Source organism: Stigmatopora nigra, chromosome 1, assembly GCF_051989575.1.
Source record: "Stigmatopora nigra isolate UIUO_SnigA chromosome 1, RoL_Snig_1.1, whole genome shotgun sequence".
Lineage (NCBI taxonomy): Eukaryota > Metazoa > Chordata > Actinopteri > Syngnathiformes > Syngnathidae > Stigmatopora > Stigmatopora nigra.
Genome location: NC_135508.1, coordinates 81,051 through 104,788, shown reverse-complemented (window position 1 = coordinate 104,788; position 23,738 = coordinate 81,051). Strand labels below are relative to the sequence as shown.

The window sequence follows — 23,738 nt, the reverse complement described above, 5'->3', positions numbered from 1 at the left end:
CGATTTGGCAGGCTCCGTAGTAGAAACCTTGGGCCTCATCAAACAATGTATTCGTTTGAAAATGCACTCTCACTCCACACCAGCAGAGGCGCTAACGCACCAAAAGCCGTAGAAGCAATCCACATGGCGGACGTGACGTTAAGATTGTGCGCCTTTCGCGCATGCTAGCAATGTTTTGCTTCTCGCCGCGTTAGCCTCCGCTCCTTCCATCGTCTCCAAGCAGGTAACGAGTCTTCCTTTCCCCTTCATTATTATGATTAATATCATTTTTAAACTTGAACTTTGTTTTGCATGTGTATCGCGTCTTGAAAGGCGTGTTGGAAAGAGGAACGAGCTTTCCGAGAGTCTCTTACCGGTGCTTTGCATTGTTGCTATGCTAAACTCGAGCTAAGTTGGATGCGCTCGTTTTTAATAAACGCCACATTAAATAGCGGAACCCTTTTAATTGGATAGTCAACAACACAATTACTGAATCGTGTTCCTCCATAACATAACCTCCCGACACTTGAAATCCTTCCGCTTACGAAGATTGGGGTAGTATCCAGAAGAGACATGTTGACTTTCAAATAATTCTTGTGAAATGACAGTCGACATTCCGACTCTGTGGGCCACAGTCAGTTTAGGTCATAGTTTCCTCCCTTCCTGCTTGTCTTGGGCCATTTGTGGGACACTTTTGTTGGTTTAGGGGCGTTCCTGAGTGACTTTGTTCTCACCTGTTCATTTGCAGGGGTGTCACTTTCTGTCCACTTGACCGTGGATTAGCCACGTCCGACGCAGAATGCCTCTTCCCGCCACGCTGCTGGCCCGCCTGGCCAAGAGGGGCATCGTCAAGGCCGCGGAGCAAGGTGAGCCCGGCCGGCCGGCGTCGTGCCGTCACCGACCTCGCCGTATCGACCTTTTGGTTTTTGGGTCCAAGGGGCGGACGAGGAGATCATCGCCGAAGATTACGACGACAACCACGTGGATTACGAAGCCACCCGGATGGAGAGTCTGCCGCCGGGCTGGTACAAAGTGTTCGACCCCGCTTGGTATGTCCGTTTTGGGCCCTTTTTCAATTTTAAAAAGGCCACCGGTGCGTTGAATGTCCATTTCGGGGATGTTTCTTGCACAATTTGCATCACTTCCTGTTGATTTTAGGGCACTCCCTGTTGACTTTCCGAATTCCTCCAATATTAGAGCACTCACTGTCTATTTTGGGGTCAGAAGGTCGCCCCGTAACCCTTGTCCTTTGTCTTTCTAGCGGCCTGCCGTACTACTGGAACGTGGACACGGACTTGGTGGCCTGGCTGTCGCCCAACGACCCGTCCGCCCTGGTCACCAAAGCGGCCAAGAAACTAAAAGGTGAGTTTTTATTGGCTGGGGTCCGCCTCACAACCCGACTTGACCTCTTTTGCGGCCCCCAGCCGAGGCGGAAGAGCGAGCGGAGCGCCACTCGGACAAGAGCCACCGCGATCGTCCCAGGGAGCGGGACCGCGATCGCAGGAAACAGAGGAGGGACGACATGGCCGCGCCGTACGGCAAAATGAAACGAGGTGCGTGTGTGTGGGGTACCCGTGTCGCTGTGGGTCGGCCATTTTGGAACAGTGCCGTCTGGTAATTTCAGTCACTTTCTGTTAGTTGAAGTTGAAAAAAAATTGTAGTATTCGGTCACCTCGTTTTGATTTTTCCACGTGTAGATATATTGTCACGTGGGCATGAATTTGACAAAGCTATATAGCAGGGGTCGCAAACCTTTTTGATGTAGAGAGCCGCAAACAATTGATATTTTCCAATGTCATTCCTCGTAAGCCGTACTATGAATTTAAAAGTCAAAATACATCCATTTTTTTGTAATTTCACCACTTTTAAAGTGGGGGAAAAAAAACTGAATATTTTAGGACAGGACACGCTTTTGCATAAACATAATTTTAATGAATGTTGGAGATGGTGACAAATAACCAAATAGCAAAGGATGTGTTTATTCTTTAAAAATGTGGTGGCCATCTTGGAAGATGACAGCTTTTCCTTCGTCTTTGCAGGCAGCATCTTAAGGAAAGAAGAGGAAATGGACCCCATGGATCCCAGCGCCTATTCCGACGCTCCCAGGTAACGGTCCGGGTTCCTACCCGCCCACTCGACAGTTCCTCAATGGTTTTTTTTTTGCCTTGGCAGGGGCGCCTGGTCCACGGGGCTTCCCAAACGCAACGAGGCCAAGACGGGCGCCGACACCACGGCGGCCGGGCCCCTCTTCCAGCAGCGGCCCTATCCCAGCCCGGGAGCCGTACTCCGCGCCAACGCCGCCAAGGAGGCACCTTAGTTTTCTTTCTTTTGTTCTTGGGGCCCCCCCTCCTTCTCATTTAATTTCTAAAAGAAAAAGAGGCGCTCAGCAGTGGTCGGCGCCTCCCAAATAGTGACAAATAAAGTCGTAGTCCAACGTGAAGAGTTTGTTTTGATGGCGGTCCAGCTGGACCGTGGCCCGGCACGCGTTCTTGTCCCGTCGTAGGATCCGACCAACCTGCGTGTCAAGAGAGAAGACGCTGCCGAGATGGAGAGACGGACGGATGGATGGACGCGGTCTTTGGGACTGACCTGCCCCCGATGCTCGCCCAGGACCACCATGATGGCGTCGCCTTCGCTTTTGGGCACGATGGTTTCCAGCATTTCTTGCGTCACGTCTTCTCCACACCGCAAAACAAGATGGATGTCTTTTGCCACGCCCCAAACACGGTATCCCCGCTCACGGAGCCTCACCGTCAATCAACCTGCCCTCGTCGGTTCGACAGATGCACGTCCGCGGCGTCACCACGTCCTCCACGCGCATCTGAAAGATGACGACCACGCCGCGGTCAGCATTGGGAAAAGAGCCCGCCCGCCCGCCGAGAGCGGCTTGATGCACCTTGGCGTTGTAGTAGCGTCCTCCCTTGAAGTGGCGGTCCACGAAACGCACTCTGAGATCCCTCTGGAGCCAGCGGGGCGCCGTCTTGACCCGCTTGTCTTCTTTTTCCACCGTCTTCTCTCTGCGGACGAAAATGAGCGGTCAGCTTGGTAAAGCAGGCGGTCCGGGGACGAGACAGCGCACCGCTCTTGGGGGCGCTTCCTTTTCCCGTCATCTTGGGGCTCCGCCAGGGGGCGCCGCTCCTCTTTCACCTTGTTTTTGTGCGCTTTGCTCAGGCGGCCTGCCAAAAGAAATCAAGAAAACCAATCAAATCAACAGGAATGGACCTACAAAGGGTACGTAGAGCTAGTGCTCAACGGGACATTTGAGGAACCTGGAAACGAACAGGAAGTGACTTAAAAAAAGGCCAGAAACAACCATTAGGACAACGTAAACCCAGTGACAAAGGTCAAAAATGAGTTTCTGACCCAGAAACGCCACCCACTCAACAGGAAGTCATCAAAAATGACCAGGAAATGCTTCGAAATCAAAATGTGACCCAGAAACGCCCCCAGAAGTCAAAGGAAATAAGCGGGAGCAACTCACTCAGGTCTTTGGCGTTACGCTCGTACTCCTTACGGCCCACCGTTCGGACGGCGTACTGATGGATGGACGCCACCTGGCCACCGATGGCCAGCTTGACCAGGACGCGAGCGTTATCGGTGTCCAGCGCTTCGATCTGCAGACGACAACGGACGTCAAAAGGCGACGGGGATTGGACGGACGGACGGACGGACGCCGACGGATGGGACCCACCATTCCGTAGCGCTCTTTGTGCACCCCCGACTCCAAGAAGACGCGGACGCCACGCGCCAAGACGCTCCCCGGTTCGTCGTCGTCGTCATCCTCTTGGCGTTCCTCGCCGGGCTTGGGCGGCCGGCGGCGTTTTTTGGGCTCCAGGTCGGCGGCGGCCGAGCGGTCGGCGCCCAGTCCCAAGCCCATCACGCGCGGCTTGTATTCGTACGGCTTGACGTCTCTGTCGGGAGGGCAATCCGTCAGAAAACGCGGGGGGGGGGGGGGGGGTGTCCATTTTTAGCGGTGACTTACTGTTTAAAAGTGCGTCCGATGCCTTCCCCCTTTTTCCAGCCCATCCCCTTCAGCATGGCCATCCCGTAACCTTCCACGGGAACGCGCTCGTAGTCGTCCTCGGTGGACTGTCAACACAACGTCGTCCCGTCAATTAAGAGCGTCGGCCAGAGGTCGCCGCTTACTCACCGGCTGCGGGCGGAGCTCCACGTTGAGTCGCTCGCCGTCCTCGAAGCCGTCGGGTGTCTTGTTCTGCGCCAGCAGGGGGATGGCCGCCAAGTCATCGCCCGGACGCCGCTCTTCCAGCTTCTTCCTGGAATCTGGCGGCCACACGTAAACGTCAATGGCGTCATTCTTTTGGGAGGATTCAGTTTGCTTGATTTGGGAATACACACTGCCCTCTGCTGGCAACAATCCATTTGACAGGTCTCGTTTAACAACTGGGTAAACATTCTGTAGGTTGTTTTTTTTGCAGGTAACTGTAGCTCTGACTCCACCCCTGTGGCAGAGCCCCGCCCAGGCCAACACAGCTGTGACGACTTCCCAATCATCCCTCCTCCAATCAAAATCCACTTCCTGTCCTTATACAACCCTCTTATTTTTCATTTCTTGGCTTGACTGTCTAGCATGCAGTTGCTAACACAGTGGAGTCCATACTTTTCTAAAAGTTATATCAATTTTATTAGCCCTAACTTCACCCGATATTGTAAGTACACTATTCGTTGTTATATTGAATTTTTGTTGATAGTGATTTTTTTGGGCTGCATAGAGGGTTTAAACACCCAGGGGAATACATCCATAATTGGTTGCAATTATGCACGTAGTTTACCACTAGGTGGAGTCGTAACAAAGTCCAACCATTTGCGAAGAGAGCAATGTTTACATTTGACATGATTTAAGCTAGCAGACGAATGACAATTACCTTCAATGAGCTCTTTGACAGCCAGCGCTTCCATCGAGTCCTGGCGGTCCTCGTCGTGGTCGCCGCCGTCTCCATTGAGCCGCTGCCCATTTTTGCCCAAGTCGGTGTCGGCTCGCTCCGGCACCCGCCAGCGGTTCTTCAGAATGACGGGTATAACTCGCTCCGTCGGAGCTTCGGAAGGTTTCGTACTACAAACGTAAAGGGCGAGAACTTTAGCGACTCGGAACCGAACCCGTAAGAGACAATTTCTACCAGGCGAGCGTCAATTCCAAACAAAACGGTGGCCGAGTTGCCGCTTTTTGTTTTGAGGCTAAAGCTAAAAGCTAGCAGGCTAACCAGCTAGCACAAAAGCACCTCTGTAGTTGATTCCTGGCGATTCCAGTCAAATAATCGACGTCTTCTTGCTCGGCGACGGCGTCGCCCGTCGGGCCTTTGAATTTGCTGAAGGTTTTAGCGAAGCCGAACGAAACCGAGCCGCCGCTTTTCTTCTCGTCGGCGTGTCCGCCAGGCGAAGCGCCTCCGTTCGACGCCATGGTGCTCACGCGTGACGTCACTGGGAAGCAAGGAATGCCGGGATTTGTCGTTTTTCGGCTTTAAGTCAAGTCAAGCGAACTCAACCAAGCCGGCGGTCCTAAACTAGTCGACGCGTGGCTGGATGGGATGACGTCAACGACGACGACTCGTCACCGAGCCGGTTCCATTAGTGGGCGCGTCATCGGGAAGCGACTTGGAAACTTGGAGCCCACCGGACCTGCCCTTGAGTTGAACCCGACTCCGCCGAAAGCGAGTCCAAATCCAAAGAATGGAATTGAACCTGAATCATCAGTTGTTGACTCAAAATCCTGGAATATTGTCAAACGAATAATATTGTAATAGATAAAGATGTGAGACTTTTATGTGTGTTGTGGATCGACCAAATGTATCTACTTACAAGAAACATTTATGTCAATCAATATAATCTAATTAAAAAAAATAACTTTTCAATGTATTTATAATCTCCCCTGCCAAGCACCGAAAAGAGCATTGTTCTACGCAGGCGTGAGGTCAAAATTAAGATGAATTTGCACTCTGTGCCGGGTGACCGTGACGTCACGGGACGGGCTCACAAGTCAACAGAGCACGCACTCACGCACGCGAGCTGCTTGCTTGCTGGCCAGATTGCGTGCGCGTCAGTCAGCGTGCTCTAGCAAGCACTCTCTCTATCTCTCGCTCGCTCTCCCCCATGTTATCTCTCTCTCTTCTGTGTTCAAGCTTCCGTCCATCCGTCCGCTCGACTTTTCTCTCTTCCGGCGGCGGTGGCGGCACATCCCGAGCAGAGGGGGAAAGAGAGAGAGAGAGAGAGCAAGTCTCCTTCCCTCCTGTCCCCCCATTTCTTCCTTCCTTCCTTTCCTTTGCTTCCTTCCTTTATTTTTGAGCGGACAGGATGTACATAGACAGCTTCAAGCGGATCCTCTTTGAGCGCCTCAACTGCTTGAAAAGAATGTGCGTGTGTCAACGGCACCAAAGGTCAGTCTTGTCCAACTCACTCACTCACTCTCTCGGGCTGGAAACGGGGCGGGAGTGTCCGAACACACCGACTCACCGACTCACTGACTCACTGACTCACCGACTCACCGTACGCCCTCTCGCGTCGGGTCCCGTCTTGTCACGTCGCGGGACGGATGGTTTGCTCGGGCGAGTCACGTGGCCTCAACTTCGGAGCCCAAAAGTCAAGTGTCGGTCCGTTTGTCCAAATTCCAAACACCCTCCTCTCAACCCGTGTCGATATCTTGCCACGTTTTCAGGGACAAAAAGAAAGAAATAAAAACTGCTATGAGCGAACACGTCTTTGAATGCCATGCCATTGACGTGTGTAGACGTCCAAGAGAAGGTTTACTCCACGGTGCATCTTAACTCGGCCGCGTGATTGGCCAACACTTGGCTGGGCGTGTCTTTGCTATTTTCATATGAAAGTGTCAATCATCCATTCCAGGTGGCTTACTGTTCATTTTTTGGGTCACTTCCTGTGAATTCGGCTTGAGTTCTTGGTCACTTCCTGTTGGTTTTGAGCCATATCCGGTGGACTCGCTGTATTTTTTGTCTTTGACTGGTGATTTTGCAGCATTCCTGGCTCATTTCCGCCTTTTTTAGGGTCACTTCCCGTTAATTTGGCTAGAATTTGAGCTCACCACTTGATTTTGACTTTTATTTAAATTTCCACCATTTCTTCATCTTGGTTTAGCTTGAATTCCAGGTGACCTTCATTTCTTTTGAGGTTCCTTCATTTTGGCTCAAATCTTGTCTGTTTAAGTTCAATTTCCGGGTGGCTGTTTGTTGACTTTGTTTGCATTTCTGCCTCATTTTCTGGTCTTTTTTTGTTCATTGGTGCCTCTTTGTGCAATCTTGGAACACTTTCTCTCCATTTTTTTGGCTAACTTCCTATTTCGAGGTCCAAAATGCGGGTGATTTTCTATTGATTTGGCGGCCATTGCGGCTCATTCCTGCGCTGTTTGTTTTTGTTCTTGACGTTTTGTCCTCCATTCTGGGCCATTTTCGACTTTTTTCATTTCGCCACGGATCGAGTTCGAAGACGCGTTCTTGACGGGGTGTTGCCGCCGATGGTCCAATTAGCCGTCCAGCTAGCTCAACGGCTATCTCTCTGTGCCCCGTCAGTTCGTGGCTCATGCATATGGATGACGCCCTTGACGGGGCACGTAATCCCATCTGCGGTCCGAACCTTTGCCCCCCCCCCCCCCCCCCCCGGCCACGCATTTGAATTCCCCGCTCGTCTCCCGCGCTATTCTTAGCGCCGAATAACCACGCCGATCTTTTTCCGGTACGACACGCGCGTCGCCAATTTACGCTTTGTCGGAGCCAGGCTAGAAATGTTAAGAAAGGCCACCGAGCCGGCCGGGGTTGCGTATCCTCCGGTCGGACGAACGGGATCGATACGGGGCGGTGAGACGGGATGGGAGGGACGGGAGGGGGGGAGGCGGGGTGACCTTCAGCCGGCGTTTTACTGAATCAGCAGCAACATCGCGCTATCCCGCATAAGTGTGACCTTGGTCGTCCACCGCTAATTAGGTTAGCCCCGCTACAAGGTTTCAAGGCCCACGTCCCATCTGCTTGAAAAAGGAAGGGCGACAGCCAGCAGACAAACCCATGTTGGTTCAAGTGGATTTTGTTGTTGTCCGTGGGAGGCAAAATGTCACTTCCTGCTTTATTTTGGGACATTTCCGTCTCACTTCCTGCACGTTTTGGCCCATTTCCTGTGGATCCTGAAAGCATTTCCACTTCGGAAGTGACTTCCTGTCCATTTTTGGACATTTTCAGCTTACTTTCTGATGTTCTGGGCTATTGTCTTTCATTTTGAGGCCTTTTGAAGTTAGTACATTTTGGTGGATTCTTGGATATTTCCTGCTTATTGCTGACTTCCTGTTGATTTCAAAATACATTGGCTTCATTTTCTGCTCATTTCGGGGTAGCTTAATGTTATTTGTTAACTTCCTGTCATTTTTTTGTCACTTCCTGAAAATTTTGGGTTATTCCTAGTTGACATGCTGAGTCCCATTTTTTTGGTTTATATTTTTATTACTATTTTTTAGAGCACCCACGTGCCACTTTCTCTTTCTACTGAGTCACTTCCTGTTTGAACCCGTTTTGGGGCTACTTCCTGACTCGCCACTTCCTGTTCATCTTGGCCCAATTCCAGGGATTTTTTTTTTTCGTTCATTTTGATGAATTTTTCACGGCCGGTCGTTGCCGTCGCTCGAGCGCGTTCCCGCCGCCAAGGGGGCGGGGCGTGTCGTGTATGTTTGAGCATTTAATCTTTTATTTTTAAATCTGCCGGCCGGCGCTGTCCACTTTAACGCGTGGCCTACTTTCCTTTCTAAAGCGGGCCGTCGGCTTTGCCACCACTCTTGGGCGGGAAAATTAGGGAAAATGGCGTCTGGATCAAACACGGGGTTCCCTTCCGCGTTCGTCCGCCGCTTTGGAGGGTGAAAATTGCCATATTTTATCCCGTTGGTCACTCTGAAAAATGATGTCGGAAGGCGGCTAATGTGTGAGAAAATACGGTACTTTCAATTCTTATGGCAAATGCCTCCAAATGAACAGGAAGTGACCCTAACCCTCAAAAACAATTTAAAAAAAATGAAAATTTGGGTGACATGGTAAATGTAGCCACTGATTTTGGTTTGGTTTTTTTTTTTTTGTCCAATGCAAAATGTGCTTAGTGAGAGTGGGTAAGCTATGGGATGCGCTCAAGGTCAAAGTGGAGCCCTTCTTTTCCTCTCTCCTCGTCTTACTTCTGTCAGCGCCGTCCTGCCGTCCCGCCGTCTGTCCTCCAGGCGGGAAAAAAAGAGGATCACTGTCACTCCCGTCAGCCAGGGAGAAAAGACGAGAGACCTGTCAGGGACGTCTTTCTTGCGTCCGTCCGTCACCGGGCGACCAACTTCGGCTCGCGTCGTCTCGACCGTATCGCCTTCCCGTAAGAGGATTGCGGCGTGCTGCTGATGAAGTGGGCCGTAATTGCTAATCTGCTGCCGGGGAGAAAACGGTCTTATTTTGAAAAAGGTCTGGCCGCTTGTCTGGCTGATTGATGTCCAGAGGGGTTTGTCTTATCTCCAATCCGTGTTTTAAACTAACCCGTTAGCTTTTTGGCTCCTTTGCTGGCTTTTTCCTTCCTTTTTTCCGCGACTTCCTGTATAGTTTTGGGCAAGAACGTGGCACTTTCTGTTGGTTTCGGTGGCATTTCTTGATCACGACTTGTTCCATGGCTACTATTGGTGGATTTGGAGGCATGGCGAGGTCACTTCCTGTTTGTTTGGGAGTCATTTCTAGGTCATGACCTCCGACGATACCAATCCAAAGTCGCGTCAAGATAATTTTGCTGACTTTTGGTTGATTTTTGTGGCATTTCTATTTTTTTTCTATTGGTCCTCCTTCTCCAACCGGATTGTACGTCAACGGCAGCCAACCCAGATGTATTTTTTTGTTCCCTTTTCCCTCCTCGGAGAAGCCGGACCCGACCCGGCGAGCGACCCTTCTTGACAGGAAGGCGACGCAGCTGTCGCGCTTTGACGCCCCGCGGCGACTTTGCGCTTCCTTTTTTTTTGAGGTCGGCCACGCTGACTCGGCGCTTTTTTCCCCCCTCCATTTTTGTCACGTCTTGGGCGTCAAAACAACAGAGAAATCGTGAGCTAAATGCTAAAGGCTCGGTCCTTTGGGGGTGACTGTCATCGCTCGGTGGCCATTTTGTGTCAAGGTCAAGATAAATGTTCACCTTAAAGTCAATGCTAAAGTGTATTTTGAAAGAATGGGAATGCCCCAAAATGACTAAGAAGTGACTTAAATGAGCCCCAAAATCATGAGGATTGAAAATAAAAGAAAAGAGTTGTTAATTTGAGAACAATGGCAACTGGTTAAGGCCAGAAATGGAGTCCACGAAGTAAGTGGTTGGCGGCCATTGGATGACTTTGCTGGCATGCACCAGGTGGTGTCCCATCCCCGTCTAAGGTTTTTTTGTCTTTAGTCTTTTTTCCCCACCTGCGTCAGTCCGTTTGCCCGCGCGTCACCGTGGCATGTTTACATGACAACAACTCCCCGGGAGACTCGGCGGCGTTTTGCCTGCTCGGCGGCCATTGTTTGTGTTCAAACAGACGCAGGAGGCGCTTCCCACACTGGGTTCCACAATCCTCGCCACGCCGTAAACCGGCGACATTTTCTCTGGAAATCTTCGCAGGGGATAGGTGGTATTTTCCCAAAGACGAGGCGCGTCGTAAGTAACTTCATTTGGCACCATTTCTGTCAATTTCTGCTGCTTTTGTTTTATGGCCGTTTCTTTTGCTTTCTGCACTATTGTGGTCACTTTCTGTTAAGTTGGGACACTTCAGGTCACTTCCCTTTGATTCTGGGGCATTTCTTTGCCACTTTTTCTTTACTTCCTGTGGATTTACAGACTTTTGGGTTACTTCCTGTTGACTTTTGAGGTCACTTTCCAATTTTGGGCATTTCTCAGTCACGTGTTGATATTTTTTCTGTATTCCCCACTACTTCCTGTTGATATCAAGTTATTTTGAGGAATTTCCCATTGGTTCACTTCCTATAGACATTTGAGGTCACTTCCTGTTTGAACTTTGGGCATTTCTGGGTCAATTCCTGTCCATTTTTAAGTCACTTCTCGTTGATATTTGGGCAATTTCTTGCTGTATTTGGGCCACTTCCTGTTGAACTGTTGTTTATTTTTTTTGGATGGGTCACGGCGTCATGTCGCGTCTCTTGTCGCTCGCAGCTCGTCGGCCATGTCCAAGACGGCGACGGCCAGGAGACAACACTGGCGTTCCAGGACCCGGGACTCATGGCTGACTTCCCCCGGGGAGGCGGGGCTGGCGGTGGGGGGCGGGGCCGACTACGGAGAGTTCCCCTTCGTCACGGCCGCCCCGCCCGACGGCCCCGCCGTGGGCCACGTGCTCCTGGAGGTCGGGGGCACGCCCGTGCCGGGCATGACGCTGGGAGACGTGCGCGGGGTGCTGGACTCCTGCCCGGCGCCCGTCTGCCTCAAAACCGTGGCGCCAGGTAGGGAAAGCCGTTCGCCGTCGGCCCGATTCCGACGTCCGCCGGTCCTCGAACGGATCGGACGTCGTTTTAAAGCGCGCTGGACGTCCGATCCCTTTGAGGCGGGCTGTCCGATCGTGACAATGGCTCATTCGATAGCCGTCAATGGCATTGGTTCCAAAACACACTCCCACGTCGACATTAGGCTCCAAAAATGTTTCTTAAATCGAGGTCAATATTGTGGCTGTGACCGCCGCGACGAGGTCGCGCTGGGCCGTAAAGCGGGAGGGGGCGTCGCCCAGATTGATGGCCGCCGACCAGTCCTTGATTTGTGGGCCGTCGGGGCGGCCGCGTCTTGACAGTGACGGACGAGTCGGAGCAAGCGAGACGGGTGACGGCGCCCCCGCCTGGCTTGCTCCGCCGCCGCCGATTGAAAAGTCCCGGGTCGAAGCCGACGGGAACGGACCGAAAAATCATCAAGTCCTTAGGTAAAATCAACAGGAAATGCCTTGAAATGGAAGGTAAAGCAACAGGAAGTCAGACAGAAGATACACAGAAATAAGCCAAATCAACAGAAAGTGAGACAGAAAGAACAGGAAGTGCCCCAAATGGACATAAAATGGCTTTGAATTGAAGCTAAATGAAGGACAGGTGTGGACAGGAAGTGGCTGAAAATCAAGTGCTAGCTAAGCTATGGAGGGTAAAAGGCCGAGTGTTGAACGACCTCATCTCTCCCCATAAATCTGCTGTAAAGGCCGGCGTTTAATAGCCAAACAGCCTCGTTTATTTGCCCCAGTAAATCTCGCCAATGGGCGGGCAAATAAAAAAAAGGCGCCGCCGCCGTTAAAGAGCGGACTCGAGCAAATGTCCAACGGGCTCAAGGTTATTGGCGCCCCGTTTACGAGCCACCCGAGGTCATTCCGCCGACCACCTTTTAATGCGCCGCGTCCATTTGACGAAAGGACGGGAAATAACGGCGGTTTATTTTGTTTTCTGGGACCCTCCACGCCACGCACGCACGGCAGGAAGCAGCCTGTGCCAGGATCTCCGGCTGTACCTGAGTAAATGCTTCACGCCCGGATCGGTGGACGCCCAACTCCAGCAAGTCATCCGGCAGAACCTCCACCTGCGCACCGTACCTTGTGAGTAGCCTCCGTCCGATTGGCCCTTTGACGGCTTCTTTGGTTTTGGGGGGGGCGGGGCTTTAATGTCATCTGGCAAGGGGGGGGGGGGGGACATGTCCAAGATCAGAAATTGTCTCACCGTGGTGGAAATTTCATCTCCTTTCCTTCCGTGGATTTAAATGTGGGAGGGGCTTGTGTCCCCGGCTCGCACGACAGGCGTCTTAACCTTTAGCGTCTCGTAATCCTTGCCGTGAGGAAGTAGGTCACGTCAGCTTCCTCTTCACGCCCCCAAGAACCACTTTAACTATTTTTCAAAGATTTTTCTTAAAATGATTAGTCAAAGGATGATTGACGTTTGCCATTTTGACCTCCTGACCTCTGTTTGGGGGGAAGGCCCCGCCTTCTGTCACTCTCCGCCTAATCCCCTTCGACGTGGCCGTCTCCAGTGGACAGGCCGCTAAACGAATGTAATTTGTCTCATTTTAGAACATTTGCGGGTCACTTCCTGTCCATTTCCTGGCAGTGAATGCTTCCGGCACTTTAGGGTCAATCCAAATATCAACAGGAAGTGGCCCAGAAATGTGTCCCAACATGAATTTGCCAAAATGGAGAATTCGAAAGCGATTTGAAGAGCCAGCCGGCCAGAGAGCGTCTGATTTTGTAGGTAGATGAGCTCCTTTAAAGTCTGCTTGCCTCGCCACCGTCGTCGAGCAAAGACGCTACAAATAGCCACAAAGGGGAAGAAAAAAAAAATACACGTCAATCTCCATTTTTTTAAGCGAAGGAAGAAGGAGGAGCCAAGAAAATCGACTAGTATTTGAAATGTACTTTAGGTCGCTTACCGTCGTTTGTGCCTCGTCGGCCATTTTGTGTCAAAGAAGTTGGCCGCAATGTGACCCTAACTCGTTCACCTACCTGGTCTTAAACTATTCAATTCGGCAGGAAGTGACCTGGAAAATGCCCGCAAATCAATAGGAAGTGACTCCAAAACCGGAAGTGACCCGCAAATACCCTCAAATCAATAGAAAGTGAAGCCAAAACAACAGGAAGTGACCTCATGGGGTCTTTTTTGTTGTTGTCCCGACTCCCAGTTGAACCGTCGTTCACCTGCCAGGGAAAGCGCCAGATGTCCAATTCAGTGGAAAAGCGAGCATGTAAAAATGCAAAGCGTCTGTTCCCCGCGAGAATTGTCTCCAATTTCAGAAGACTGTAATTAGCTTTGCTATCAGCGGGTGGATCCAGAAGAGCGTTAATTAGTCGGAAGCGGGGGGGGGGGGGGGGGAAGGGGGGAAGGAAGGGGGGGAGGGGAGACTGGCAGACGGCAACGCCGACCCTCCTCACTTCTCCTTCTTAACAGCCCAGCAAAACATGGCCCCAAAGGTACGGGAATCGATCCCAAATCCCCTGCAATGATCCAGAGAAAATGAGCAAAACAAAGCAAGAGTCATCCTGGAAGTGACCCAATCTCCAGTGGAAATGACCTCTAAAATGCAGGGCGAAGCCAAGTCGCAAGACGGCGACCCATCTCCGCGACCGCTCGTGAATATTTCATGGAGTTCCTATCGATCGGCGCGACGGAATTGAATCGGCCGCGGGAGGGAAAAGCGCCGTCGCCCACCAAAAAAAGCGCCCACCTTTCTTTCGCCAGGTACCACCAGGGCGGCGAGAGAGGGCGAGACGCCCGGGACGGATTACAACTTCCTGTCCGTGGAGGAGTTTTTTTCTCTGGAGGAGTCGGGGGCGCTGCTGGAGAGCGGAAAATTTCAAGGTCAAAACAAACGTACCATTTTCAAATCACCGAGCGTCCCATTTCAATATCAAATACTTTCCCCGCAGGGAATTACTACGGCACCCCCCGCCCCGTCCACGTGGGGGCGGAGAACCAGCCCGTCAGCTACGCCCAACACCGCCAGCTGCTCCGGCAGTTTCGTGCTCGCAGCAAGTCGCTCAGCAACCTGGAAAAAGGCGGCCCGGGTCAGTCCGTGGCTTTTTTTCCATTTGAAACGACCTCCTTTTTCTTCCTGGCATTTTTGGAGGTGTTTGAACGTCTCGTTTTTTGGCTCCCTCTAGTGGTGGATCCAGGTGGGGCAGATTCCCCGGCGGGGCCGTGGAGCGAGGTCCAGGAACGGGTCTCGCTGGCCAACGGGGGATCGTCCCTGGCCCAAGCGGACTGGGACGAGGCCTCGGGCGAGCCGGTGGACGAGGACGTGGTCGAGGACGAGGACGTGGACGCCGTGTTCTATGCAGAGTGAGCCAGAGCCACGATAGCCCTGAAACACCCGTCCAATCCTGCATCGTGAAACCATTTTTTGGCCTTTTGTTCCCAAAAGGGAGGAGAGGAGCATTCGGCAGCATCCCGCCAGAGAATCGCCCTCCCCGATTCCAGGTGAGACTCTCAGACGTTTTCCGTTCCAAATATGGACGCTGTTGACCTTTGCCTTCGCCTTCATTGGCACAATGTCGCCCTCTGTTGGAGACAGAAAATATGGCATCCACTTTAGACATTTGAGTTTGTTTTCGTTGGAAAAAATCACATTGTTGATCATCAAAATATACTATTAAGACATTGATTTCTGAGATGATTTCTTTCAAATTTTCCAAAAATATTTTCTCAAAATAGAAAAAAAAAGTATTTTCCAAAGTCGAGAGAATTTGCCTCACCAAATGACGGCCATTTTGTGTCAGGGTGGAGCCCGGCCGAGCCCCGCCCAGAGCGGCTGGTGCGCGCCCACTTGACCAAGGGCCCCGGGGGCTTCGGCTTCCACGTGGTGGGCGGCGGCCAGCCCGGCGAGCTCCTTCAGGTCTACGCCGTGGCGCCCGACGGACCCCCGGCCCTTCGGACGGGTGAGTGGACGCCAGCGCCCCCGACAAATTCCTTTGGGGTACGGCACTTTTGACACGTGCGTCCACAGCCGACGTCCTGGCCTACGTGGACGGCGTGTGCGTGCTGGGGGCCTCCCACCGGGAGGTGGTGGAGATGCTGGAGGCGGTGCCGGCGGGGGGCGCCGTGGAGGTCGCCGTCCGTAGGGCTCGCCCCACGGCACGGGGAATGGGCGTGGAGAGGGGACATTTCGACTCGGAAAGGAGTCACCTCCCGCCCGAGGGACCCGCCCCATCTCCGCCCCTCTCTTGGGCCCGCTTGCGCTCCCCAGAGGCGGCGGCCAGTCAGAGCGACAGCGAAGTGGTCTCGGCCATCGGTTCGCACAGGTCAGTCGCCGGCAATTTACATTTGCTTCATCCAATTTACTCTTTTGGCATTTAACTTGTGAGGGTCGTCTTATATTCGGGGTCTTTTCTTCTCAATCAGGGCGTGGCTGATCCGCAACCAGAACAACAACTCGCTGTCGACGCCCCGGCGCCCCCTGCGTCACGCCGCCTCCGTCAAGTCGTCGGAGAGCGACCTCTCCTCGGCCCCCACGCCGCCGGCATCCCGCCTCCCGCTGCCGAGCTGGCCCGAGCGGCCCCGGTCCTCGCCGGGCCCCTCCCGTTTCCGGACGGCGCCGCCGTCCCCCGCCGGGGAACTGGTCCCGGTGGCCCTGGGAGGCGGGGCCCTGGGATTCAGCGTGACGGGCGGGGGTCCCGGCGTGGTGGGGAAGATCTGGGACCGCCAGCGCTGCCGCGCCCTGCGGCCGGGGGACGCCATTGTCAAGATCAACGGCGCCGACGTCAAGAGCCTGGACCTGGCTCAGGTAAACGGGGGCGTCGCCCACTGAATGGCACTACCGTGTTTTCTCACATATAAGCCGTATTTATAACAAACCATAAATGACTCACTCAAAGGTAGGGTTTTTATGACTAGCTATCCTCTTTTTAACCAGTAGATGTCGCCAAAGTCACATTTACTATTTGTTAGTTATTTTCTGTTTTACAGTAATCGTGTAGTAGTAGTAGTAGTAGTAACTCTCAGTGTCTTTTGGATTCATATAGTATCTTGGAATATTTTCAAATTTGGGAGTCAGGAGGCGGCTTAAACGCGAGATAATGCTAAATTCAACCATTTGAAGGGCTTTTAAGGGTGTGCGGGCGGCTTATACGCGAGTAAGTACAGTACTTGATGGTTGCGCTTGTGAGTTAGCCTAGTCAGACGTGACGTGTTGTTTTTCCCAGCTTCAAGCGGTGCTTCAGGAACACACCAATCAGGGAGAAGTCATCCTTCTGGTCTACAGGGGAGGTAAAACCATTCCTTTGGCACCCCCTGGCGCCCACGGCTTACCTAGCGCTCACTGCCTTTTTTCCCCGCATCAGGCCCCTATCCAGCGGCGCCACCGCTACCGCTTTCGCACCCCGGCAACGCCCGCGCGGTGGCCTCGCCGTCGCCGAGTTCCTCGCTGATCCAGAGCACCAGCTTCTTGGCTTCGATTCCCGTCACGCTGACCTTGGGGCCCAAAGACTGGACGGGGACGGCGGCGGCGACGGCGGGAGAGGTCGTCGCCCGTCGGGGCCCGGAAACGCCGGAAGGGCGGAGGGGTCCGCCCCCGAGGGGCTTCCAGGTGGAGCTGAGGCGGAAGCCGGGGGAGGGCTTCGGGTTCGTGGTGGCCTCGCAGGATCTGGAGAACGCCAAAGGTACGTCTCCAGCACCCCCACACTCAAATCATTGGAAAATGTCACAAATAGGCTCGGTAAACGATACAAAAAATGGTTTGCCAACACCGATTGGACAAAAATCAACAGGTCACGGTCTGGAAATGAAGCCAAGTGAACAGGAAGTGACCTACAAAGTGACCCAAATATGCTACAATGTAAAAGTGAGCAGGAAGTCAGGCAAAATGAACAGGAAGTCATCTCCAATTGAAACCAAACAAGAAGTCTGCCGTAAATGGCGCCAAAACAAACAGGAAGTGAAGCCAAATCCGCCTGTCAATAACCCAACAGGAAGTGTTTTTAACTGAGCGGCTGCCTCTTAGTATGATTGCTGTCATTTTAATTTGTCAACAAACAGATGGTCTTTTAGCAAGTGCTCTCAAATGTCCTGAAATGCAGGATTATCTTTGGATCCACGATGTCAGTCAAAAAAGGCACCTTTTGGCCATTCAATGCCACTAACCTGAGCCCAAATCAACAGGAAGTGACATGTCAATGGCCCCCCGCGCAAACGTCACTCACGTGGTGTCTTTCCCCAGCCGTCACCGCCGCCGCCACTGCACGCAGTAAAAACGTCCGGTGTGCATTTTTGAAAGATTAAAACTCTGGCTGTCGGCCCGCCGCTTTCTCTCTCTCTCTCTCTCTTTTTCTCACTGGATATCCCGGGCATAACGCCGCCGTCCCTCCCCGTCCCTCTCCGTCCCTCCCCCTCGAACACTCCGCTACCGTCGCCCGTAACGCCGGAGCGAAACGACGACACGGAGCGCCGAGGATGGCGCCGGACTGAGGGGGTCTTTTTCACCATTCCTTTTTCTTTTCCGTCCCGTCTCGTCGGAGAGCCGCCGCCGCCGCCATGCTGGAGAAACTGCAGTCGGCTTTGAGGAGCATCAAGGAGTCCAAACGTAATCCATCGCCGCCGCACTTTCCATTCGTCCGTCCTTCCGTGGCCAAATTTACATGCTAAAATAGCCATTGGGATAGCGCGCCCATTGAAAAAACTTGTAATCAAACCTTATTTTTTAGAAATACTCGGCGAGTAAGGGTCATTTCCTGTTGATTTTTGTTCACTTCCTGTCGATTTTGGGGCATTCCCCAGATTTGGCGTCAACTCTTGGATTTGGGCCGACATCTTCTTAATCTCCTTCACTTCCCTTTTATTTCGGGGTACCTTTACATCACTTCCTGTCGTTAGGTAACGTCCTGTTGATTCGGAATCACTTCCCTTTCATTTTGTGCTATTTACATCTCACTTTCTGTTGATTTTGGGACATTCCCGGCTCACTTCCTGTCGTTTTTGTGTCACTTCCCGGCCGCGAACGCCCGCCTTTCCCGCCATCGAGTGCCCCGTGAATGCTAAAGCCCCGGGCAGGTTGCTACCCAAGCGGGGTTAGCGTAGCGGGCGAAATGGCGCTAAATGGAGCGTGTGGCATTAGTCTGCGCGCGTGGCATTAGCGTAGTTGTAGCGCGTAGCGCGTAACCTCCAGCGTGGGGATTACCTCGTTTGGAATGGAGCGCGCCTAATGGGGCCGCGGGACAATTTGACCCAGCTGGACGTTCCGCCGCCGTCATGGGACGGACGCACGCACGCTAAGTAGCAAAGCTTCTGCTTTGATGGCCATTTGCGCGTGGGCGAGATTACAAGATAACCGGCGACATGTGGCAACGTGGCCAAATAATCCCGTGGGCGGACTGTGGCCGATATTACACCTTGCTCACTTTGGGAAAATGGGTCTAACCTGGGAGATTTGGAGTAAAAGTCACTTAGCAGAGTCCCGTTGTGTGGGGCTCACTTCCTGTTGATTTTGGGCCATTCTTAAGTCACTTCCTGATCATTTTGCCTCACTTCCTGTGCGAGTCGGCTGTAAAAGCCATAGAGTGTATGGCTTTTACAGCCGACTCGCACTTTTGCGACATTTATAGGCCACTTCCTGTTGATTTTTAGTCATTTCCTGTGGATTTTGGGGTATTCCAAGGTCACTTTCTGACTATTTGAGGTCACTTCCTGTTGGTTTAACTCCGAAGGTGGCTTCCTGTTCTTTTGAGAGCATTTCCAGGTCACTTGCTCATAACCTCTTGTTAGTCACGGAGTATTTTGGGACAGTTTGAGGTCATTTCCTGATTATTTCGGCCCACTTCCGGTTGCCAAATCTCACATTCTGAGGTCTGTATCCCCCCCCCCCCCCCCTGTCCTCCCCCAGCCTCCTCGCTCCTGCCCCATCGCTTCGTGACGGTGCGGCGAGGCAGCCCGGCGGCCAAGAGCGGTCAGATCCGGCCGGGCGACCGACTGGAGGCGGTGGAAGGACGCTCGGTGGTCAAGCTGCCCCACCGCGAGCTGGCGCAGATCCTCCGTCGAGCCGGCGACACTCTCCGCCTCACCGTGGTCCCGAGGCCCAGCACCTGTGAGTCGGCCGTCTCTTAACTAACAACCTTCTTAAAAGTAGAAATGTAGCCACATTTCGACGAACTCGGCTCCGCGCTGCCCACTAGTGGTCGGGAGTGGAAGCGCAGTTGCCAATTGTTTATTTTAATTTCTGACGGATTTGAAATCCAGGGGATTTTTATTTTTTGGATTTATTTATTTGTCCGGACAGACTCGAGCGGCCTTTCGGCCGAGAAGGAGGCGGGGCGCGGGAAGGCGGCGCGCTGGCGCCCCCAGCGAGATTCCAGGTACTACAGCGTGGACTTGGACCGGGGGCCCTCGGGCTTCGGCTTCAGCCTCCGGGGGGGCGGCGAGTACAACATGGGCCTCTACGTCTTGGCCCTCATGGAGGGCGGGCCCGCCTCTCGCAGCCGCAAGATACAGGTGGGGGGGGGGGGGGGGGGGGGGTCAGGTCAGTTCCTGTCAAAGGAGCCTTTGAAAATCGTCCGGTCCGCCTTTTAGGTGAGCGACCAACTGGTGGAGATCAACGGCGAGAGCACGGCTGGGATGAGCCACGCCCAAGCGGTGGAGGAGATCCGGCGGGGGGGCCGCCGCGTCCGCCTGGTCCTCAAGAAGGGCAACGGATTCGTGCCCGACTACGGTGAGAAGGAGCGCCGTTTCTGGCCTTCCTTGACGTGCTTTGCTCTCCTTTCACTTCACTTGATTCTTCTTGTCGTTCTTCTATTTCTTCTTCTTCTTCTTCTTCTTCTTCTTTTTCTACTGTCAGTGGAACTCTCCAGTTTGTCTCTTTGCATGACCAACTCCAAATTAGGCGAGCCTTGCTTCTATGTGATCGGACGGACCGAGAATACGCGGTTGGTAATGGTTCCTGTTAGTTCTCACATTTTCTGACTCTCTACATTCCGCCGCTGGCGCCACGTTCACGTCGCAACGGGACCTCCCCCCAAAAATGGGGGACGATGCCAAAACTGGCAACCCCAACAAGTTGAACAGAGTTTTTATACCATAAGAAGAAATTGCCGATTCCAGTTTTAGTGGTGCTGCCACCTACTGGCTGGAGATGCACACTAAATGTGGCTTTAGCACGTTTGTCCACTTTTGCGTCTTTTAATGAATTGTTTAGCCAATAAAAACAGCAATTTTAAGACCGTTGTGGCGTGAACGTGGCGTGACCTTCGAGATAGAAAAGTGCTCTCTGACACCAAAAAATCCACTCAAAGCAGTATTGCACCTTTTTTTGCCTCTTAAATCCACGTGGCATTGGGGCACCATTTCAAGTGGGGTGATTGACAGCCAGTAAATGAATGAGTGAGTGATGAACTCATGAATTGATGGCAAAAGTGTGGAAATAGCTTTGGTTCCCCCTTACCAAGATGGCCGCCTTCCACCAGCATTCCCATTCAAGTTGAGGAATGCTTGTTTCTTCAACCACTTTTGTGAGTTTATCATGGTTGGATGCCACTCCATTGGACTTTTTCGAAAAGGCGGAGCCATAGATTTGGTTTCCGATTTCAATGTTTTTTTAGAAGCTGGCGTGGTTGCGGGTGCAATGCTGCTTGCGAGTCCAGGCGCCAAAAGTCGCTTTGCACTGAAATCTTTATGTATTGTATGGAAAAGTACGGCGGAGTGCGCTGGCCATACAAAGAAAGGACGACGATAAAGACGTAGTGCGAGCGCCAGGGAAAAGTTGAGCGTATTACGAGATGCCAGTGGTTAGCATACCAATGAATGGAGTGGCTAGCTACTAATCTAGCGCTAGGCCCGCTTCCATTACCGCGGATCCTGTTTGTTTCAAATTGTACTACTTGATTGATCCTTTTTCTTGGACCAAGACCACCACTTCCATCTTGTAATATTGCCACTTTTGCGTCGGTCCTCGTACCACGACTTAAATCTGGTCACATGACCACTTTAAACGAGGGAGAGTCCTCGTCCCGTATCGTCTTTCTTTGTTTGGCCGCAGCGCTCGGACGTACAAAATCCTCTTCTTGACGACGTCTCCTTTATTTTCCCCTCTCCGGCGGACGCCCGCCCACCCGCCCGTCCAGGCCGTGAGCCCCGAGTCGTCTCCCCCTCTCGCCCGCGTCACCCCGAGAAGCAGGGTGTGGCTGCAGTAAACGCCGGCGGCCAGAGGGGGCGCCCTACCCGCACCACCAAAAAGAAGAAGAAAAAGAAGCGAGATGGCTCTTCCGGCAGACGCGGGAAAAACGTGGGGAGAAAGCGGGAGGGCCTTGAGACCGAAGCTGACCGGGGGACGCCAAAGGGAGGGGAACCGCTGTCGCGGGAAAGTGCCAGGGACAGAGAGGAAACCCCGCCTCCTGTCCCGCCTCCTGTCCCGCCTCCTGTCTTGCTTCCTGTCCCGCTTCCGGACAAAAACTACGAGGGAAGCAGGCGGGATTCGGTGTACGCGGGGGACGTGGCGGTGGGCTACCGGGAGATGAGGCGGCTCGGGGTTGGACACTTGGAGGAGGAGGAAGACGGAGGCCGGAGGGAGCCCTTTGCCTTCCTTGCCTCTGGGGAGGAGGAGTCAGTGTCCGGAGGCGGTCCTTCCGAGTTTGGAGGCGGTCCTTCTGAGTTTGGAGGTGACCTGTCCGAGTTGGGACGTGGTCCACCCGAGGTCGGAGGCGGGCCTTCCGAGTCCGAGTTCGAGTCTGGAGGCGGATCGTCGGACGGCGACGACGCATCCGAGGCCGCCAGCGTCTGCGGCTTCTCGGCGCCGGCCAAACGGGAGCGGGGGCTCGTCCACGCGCCGGGACCCTGGCTCCGGCCCGGGTGGACCCAAAGATGAACGCCGTCACGTCTCCGTGGAGTGGCCTTTGTCGCGGGCCGTTGCCTCCGATCCGATTGGACTGGGAGGTGTCATTTAATATTGGCACGCCGTAGTTGACCTTTAAAGGTCCATTTTTGTGACTTTTCATCGGACCCTCCCGAGAGAAGATGGCGGAAAGCCTGGGTGAAATGACGAGCCGCGACAGAGGCTACATGGATTTGTGGACATTGTGAGGGTGAACTTTGACTCAAATTGCTTCTTTTTCTGGAACGCTTTCTGGATTTTGGAGCTCTTACGTATACTTTTGTGCCTTTCTTACACTTACTTGTACATTTACACAAAGTTATCGTCGGGGAATCCCGACTACTAACCACGCGTACTTTTGGGAATTTGACTCTCCGATGGTGGGTTGACCCACCCAAGATGGCCGCCACACGACAGGTCAATGCAGTGCAATCCTACTCTTCTAATGTAATCCACTTTTTGCTCCACTTTGGACCTCCGACAATACGAATGGACGCCGTCCGTCCGCCATGTTTTTCCTCACTCATATATTCTGTAAATATGTTTACGTGTACGCGATGTAACCCGAGCCTTGCGCCACCTACTTATGACTTTTTGGGGGTGGCTGGGCTTATGGCGGCCAGGCCAGCCAATATTTATGCTGTGAAAAAGTATCTTGCTCCGTCCCAACTTGCTTGTTTTTCCCCGGAAGTGGATCGGAAGACATTTGGGCCATTTCCTTGTTAGCTCCTTGCTCGGGAGGGAGCTAGGCTAAGTCAACAGGAAGTCACCTGCAATTCAAGCTAAATCTACCCACGAGAAGGAACGGGAAGTAATCCAAAATCAACAGGAAGTAACCCAAAATCAACAAGAAGTAACCAAAAATCAACAGGAAGTAACCCAAAGTCAACAAGAAGTAACCCAAAATGAACAAAGTAACCCAATGTCAAGAGGAAGTAACCCAGAGTCAACAGGAAGTAAGTCGTATATGCACCTACATCAACAGGAAATCAAAAAACCAACAGAGTCAAGTTAAACTGACAGGAAGTGACCCAGACCCACAGGAAGGATTTTGAGCCAATTCTACGAGGATGTGACCTTGGAATGGCCTAAAATGAACAGGAAGTCACCTAAAATTCAACAGGAAGTGACTTGGAAGTGGAGCTAAAGGGAAAGGAAGTGACTTGGGAATGGCCCAAAATCGAAAGCCCTTTTCTTGGCACCAGAGCATCTTTTTAGATGAAAAAGAAGCTTTTGTTGGAAGCACTCAGGTTATCAGATACTTTGGAGGGACAAGCCATTCCGCTGACATTTTTTTTATAAGGTTAACATTTTTTTTTCCCTGTGTCAAGTTTGTTTTGATTGTCAGGACGGAAAATGCCGTCATCGCCAACAAATAAAGTGGAACATCCAGTCTGTCTTGTCTTTGAGTTGCAGTACCATCTGTGGACGCCAGATGGCAGAGTCCCCTCGTTGGCTCGGCT

The 23,738-nt window shown here is 52.7% G+C and overlaps 3 protein-coding genes across 6 annotated transcripts; 2 read left to right on the top strand and 1 right to left on the bottom strand.

Moving 5' to 3' along the window:
- Positions 1-95: 95 nt before the first annotated feature.
- Positions 96-2,419, top strand: pqbp1 (polyglutamine binding protein 1). Its single transcript, XM_077715592.1, has 7 exons — positions 96-223; positions 728-845; positions 917-1,028; positions 1,241-1,341; positions 1,404-1,532; positions 2,019-2,085; positions 2,152-2,419. Exons 2-7 carry the CDS (start codon positions 779-781, stop codon positions 2,294-2,296), a joined length of 621 nt encoding a protein of 206 aa, XP_077571718.1. The 5' UTR covers positions 96-223; positions 728-778; the 3' UTR covers positions 2,297-2,419.
- Positions 1,890-5,673, bottom strand: gpkow (G patch domain and KOW motifs). The gene is made up of 11 exons (XM_077715569.1): positions 5,217-5,673; positions 4,863-5,050; positions 4,130-4,260; positions 3,962-4,068; positions 3,671-3,890; positions 3,461-3,593; positions 3,059-3,155; positions 2,876-2,996; positions 2,731-2,800; positions 2,569-2,654; positions 1,890-2,494 (listed from the first exon to the last, which is right to left on the bottom strand). The coding sequence occupies exons 1-11, from the start codon at positions 5,393-5,395 to the stop codon at positions 2,363-2,365; spliced, it is 1,464 nt and encodes a 487-aa protein (XP_077571695.1). The 5' UTR covers positions 5,396-5,673; the 3' UTR covers positions 1,890-2,362.
- A 423-nt stretch (positions 5,674-6,096) lies between these two features.
- On the top strand, positions 6,097-23,670 carry LOC144201210 (membrane-associated guanylate kinase, WW and PDZ domain-containing protein 3-like). 4 transcript variants are annotated; one of them, XM_077723679.1, is made up of 17 exons: positions 6,097-6,368; positions 11,134-11,417; positions 12,422-12,538; positions 14,169-14,288; positions 14,357-14,494; positions 14,591-14,768; positions 14,851-14,906; positions 15,206-15,364; positions 15,433-15,727; positions 15,828-16,209; positions 16,628-16,691; positions 16,766-17,083; positions 19,300-19,500; positions 19,693-19,904; positions 19,983-20,121; positions 20,248-20,351; positions 21,530-21,739. In XM_077723679.1, the coding sequence occupies exons 1-17, from the start codon at positions 6,286-6,288 to the stop codon at positions 21,596-21,598; spliced, it is 2,919 nt and encodes a 972-aa protein (XP_077579805.1). In that variant the 5' UTR covers positions 6,097-6,285; the 3' UTR covers positions 21,599-21,739. The 4 variants fall into 4 exon arrangements, with proteins under 4 accessions (XP_077579805.1, XP_077579817.1, XP_077579790.1 ...); XM_077723691.1 differs by having other exon boundaries at positions 6,098-6,368; positions 20,248-20,335; positions 21,530-21,678; XM_077723664.1 differs by lacking the exon at positions 20,248-20,351 and having other exon boundaries at positions 6,100-6,368; positions 21,530-23,670.
- Positions 23,671-23,738: the final 68 nt, after the last annotated feature.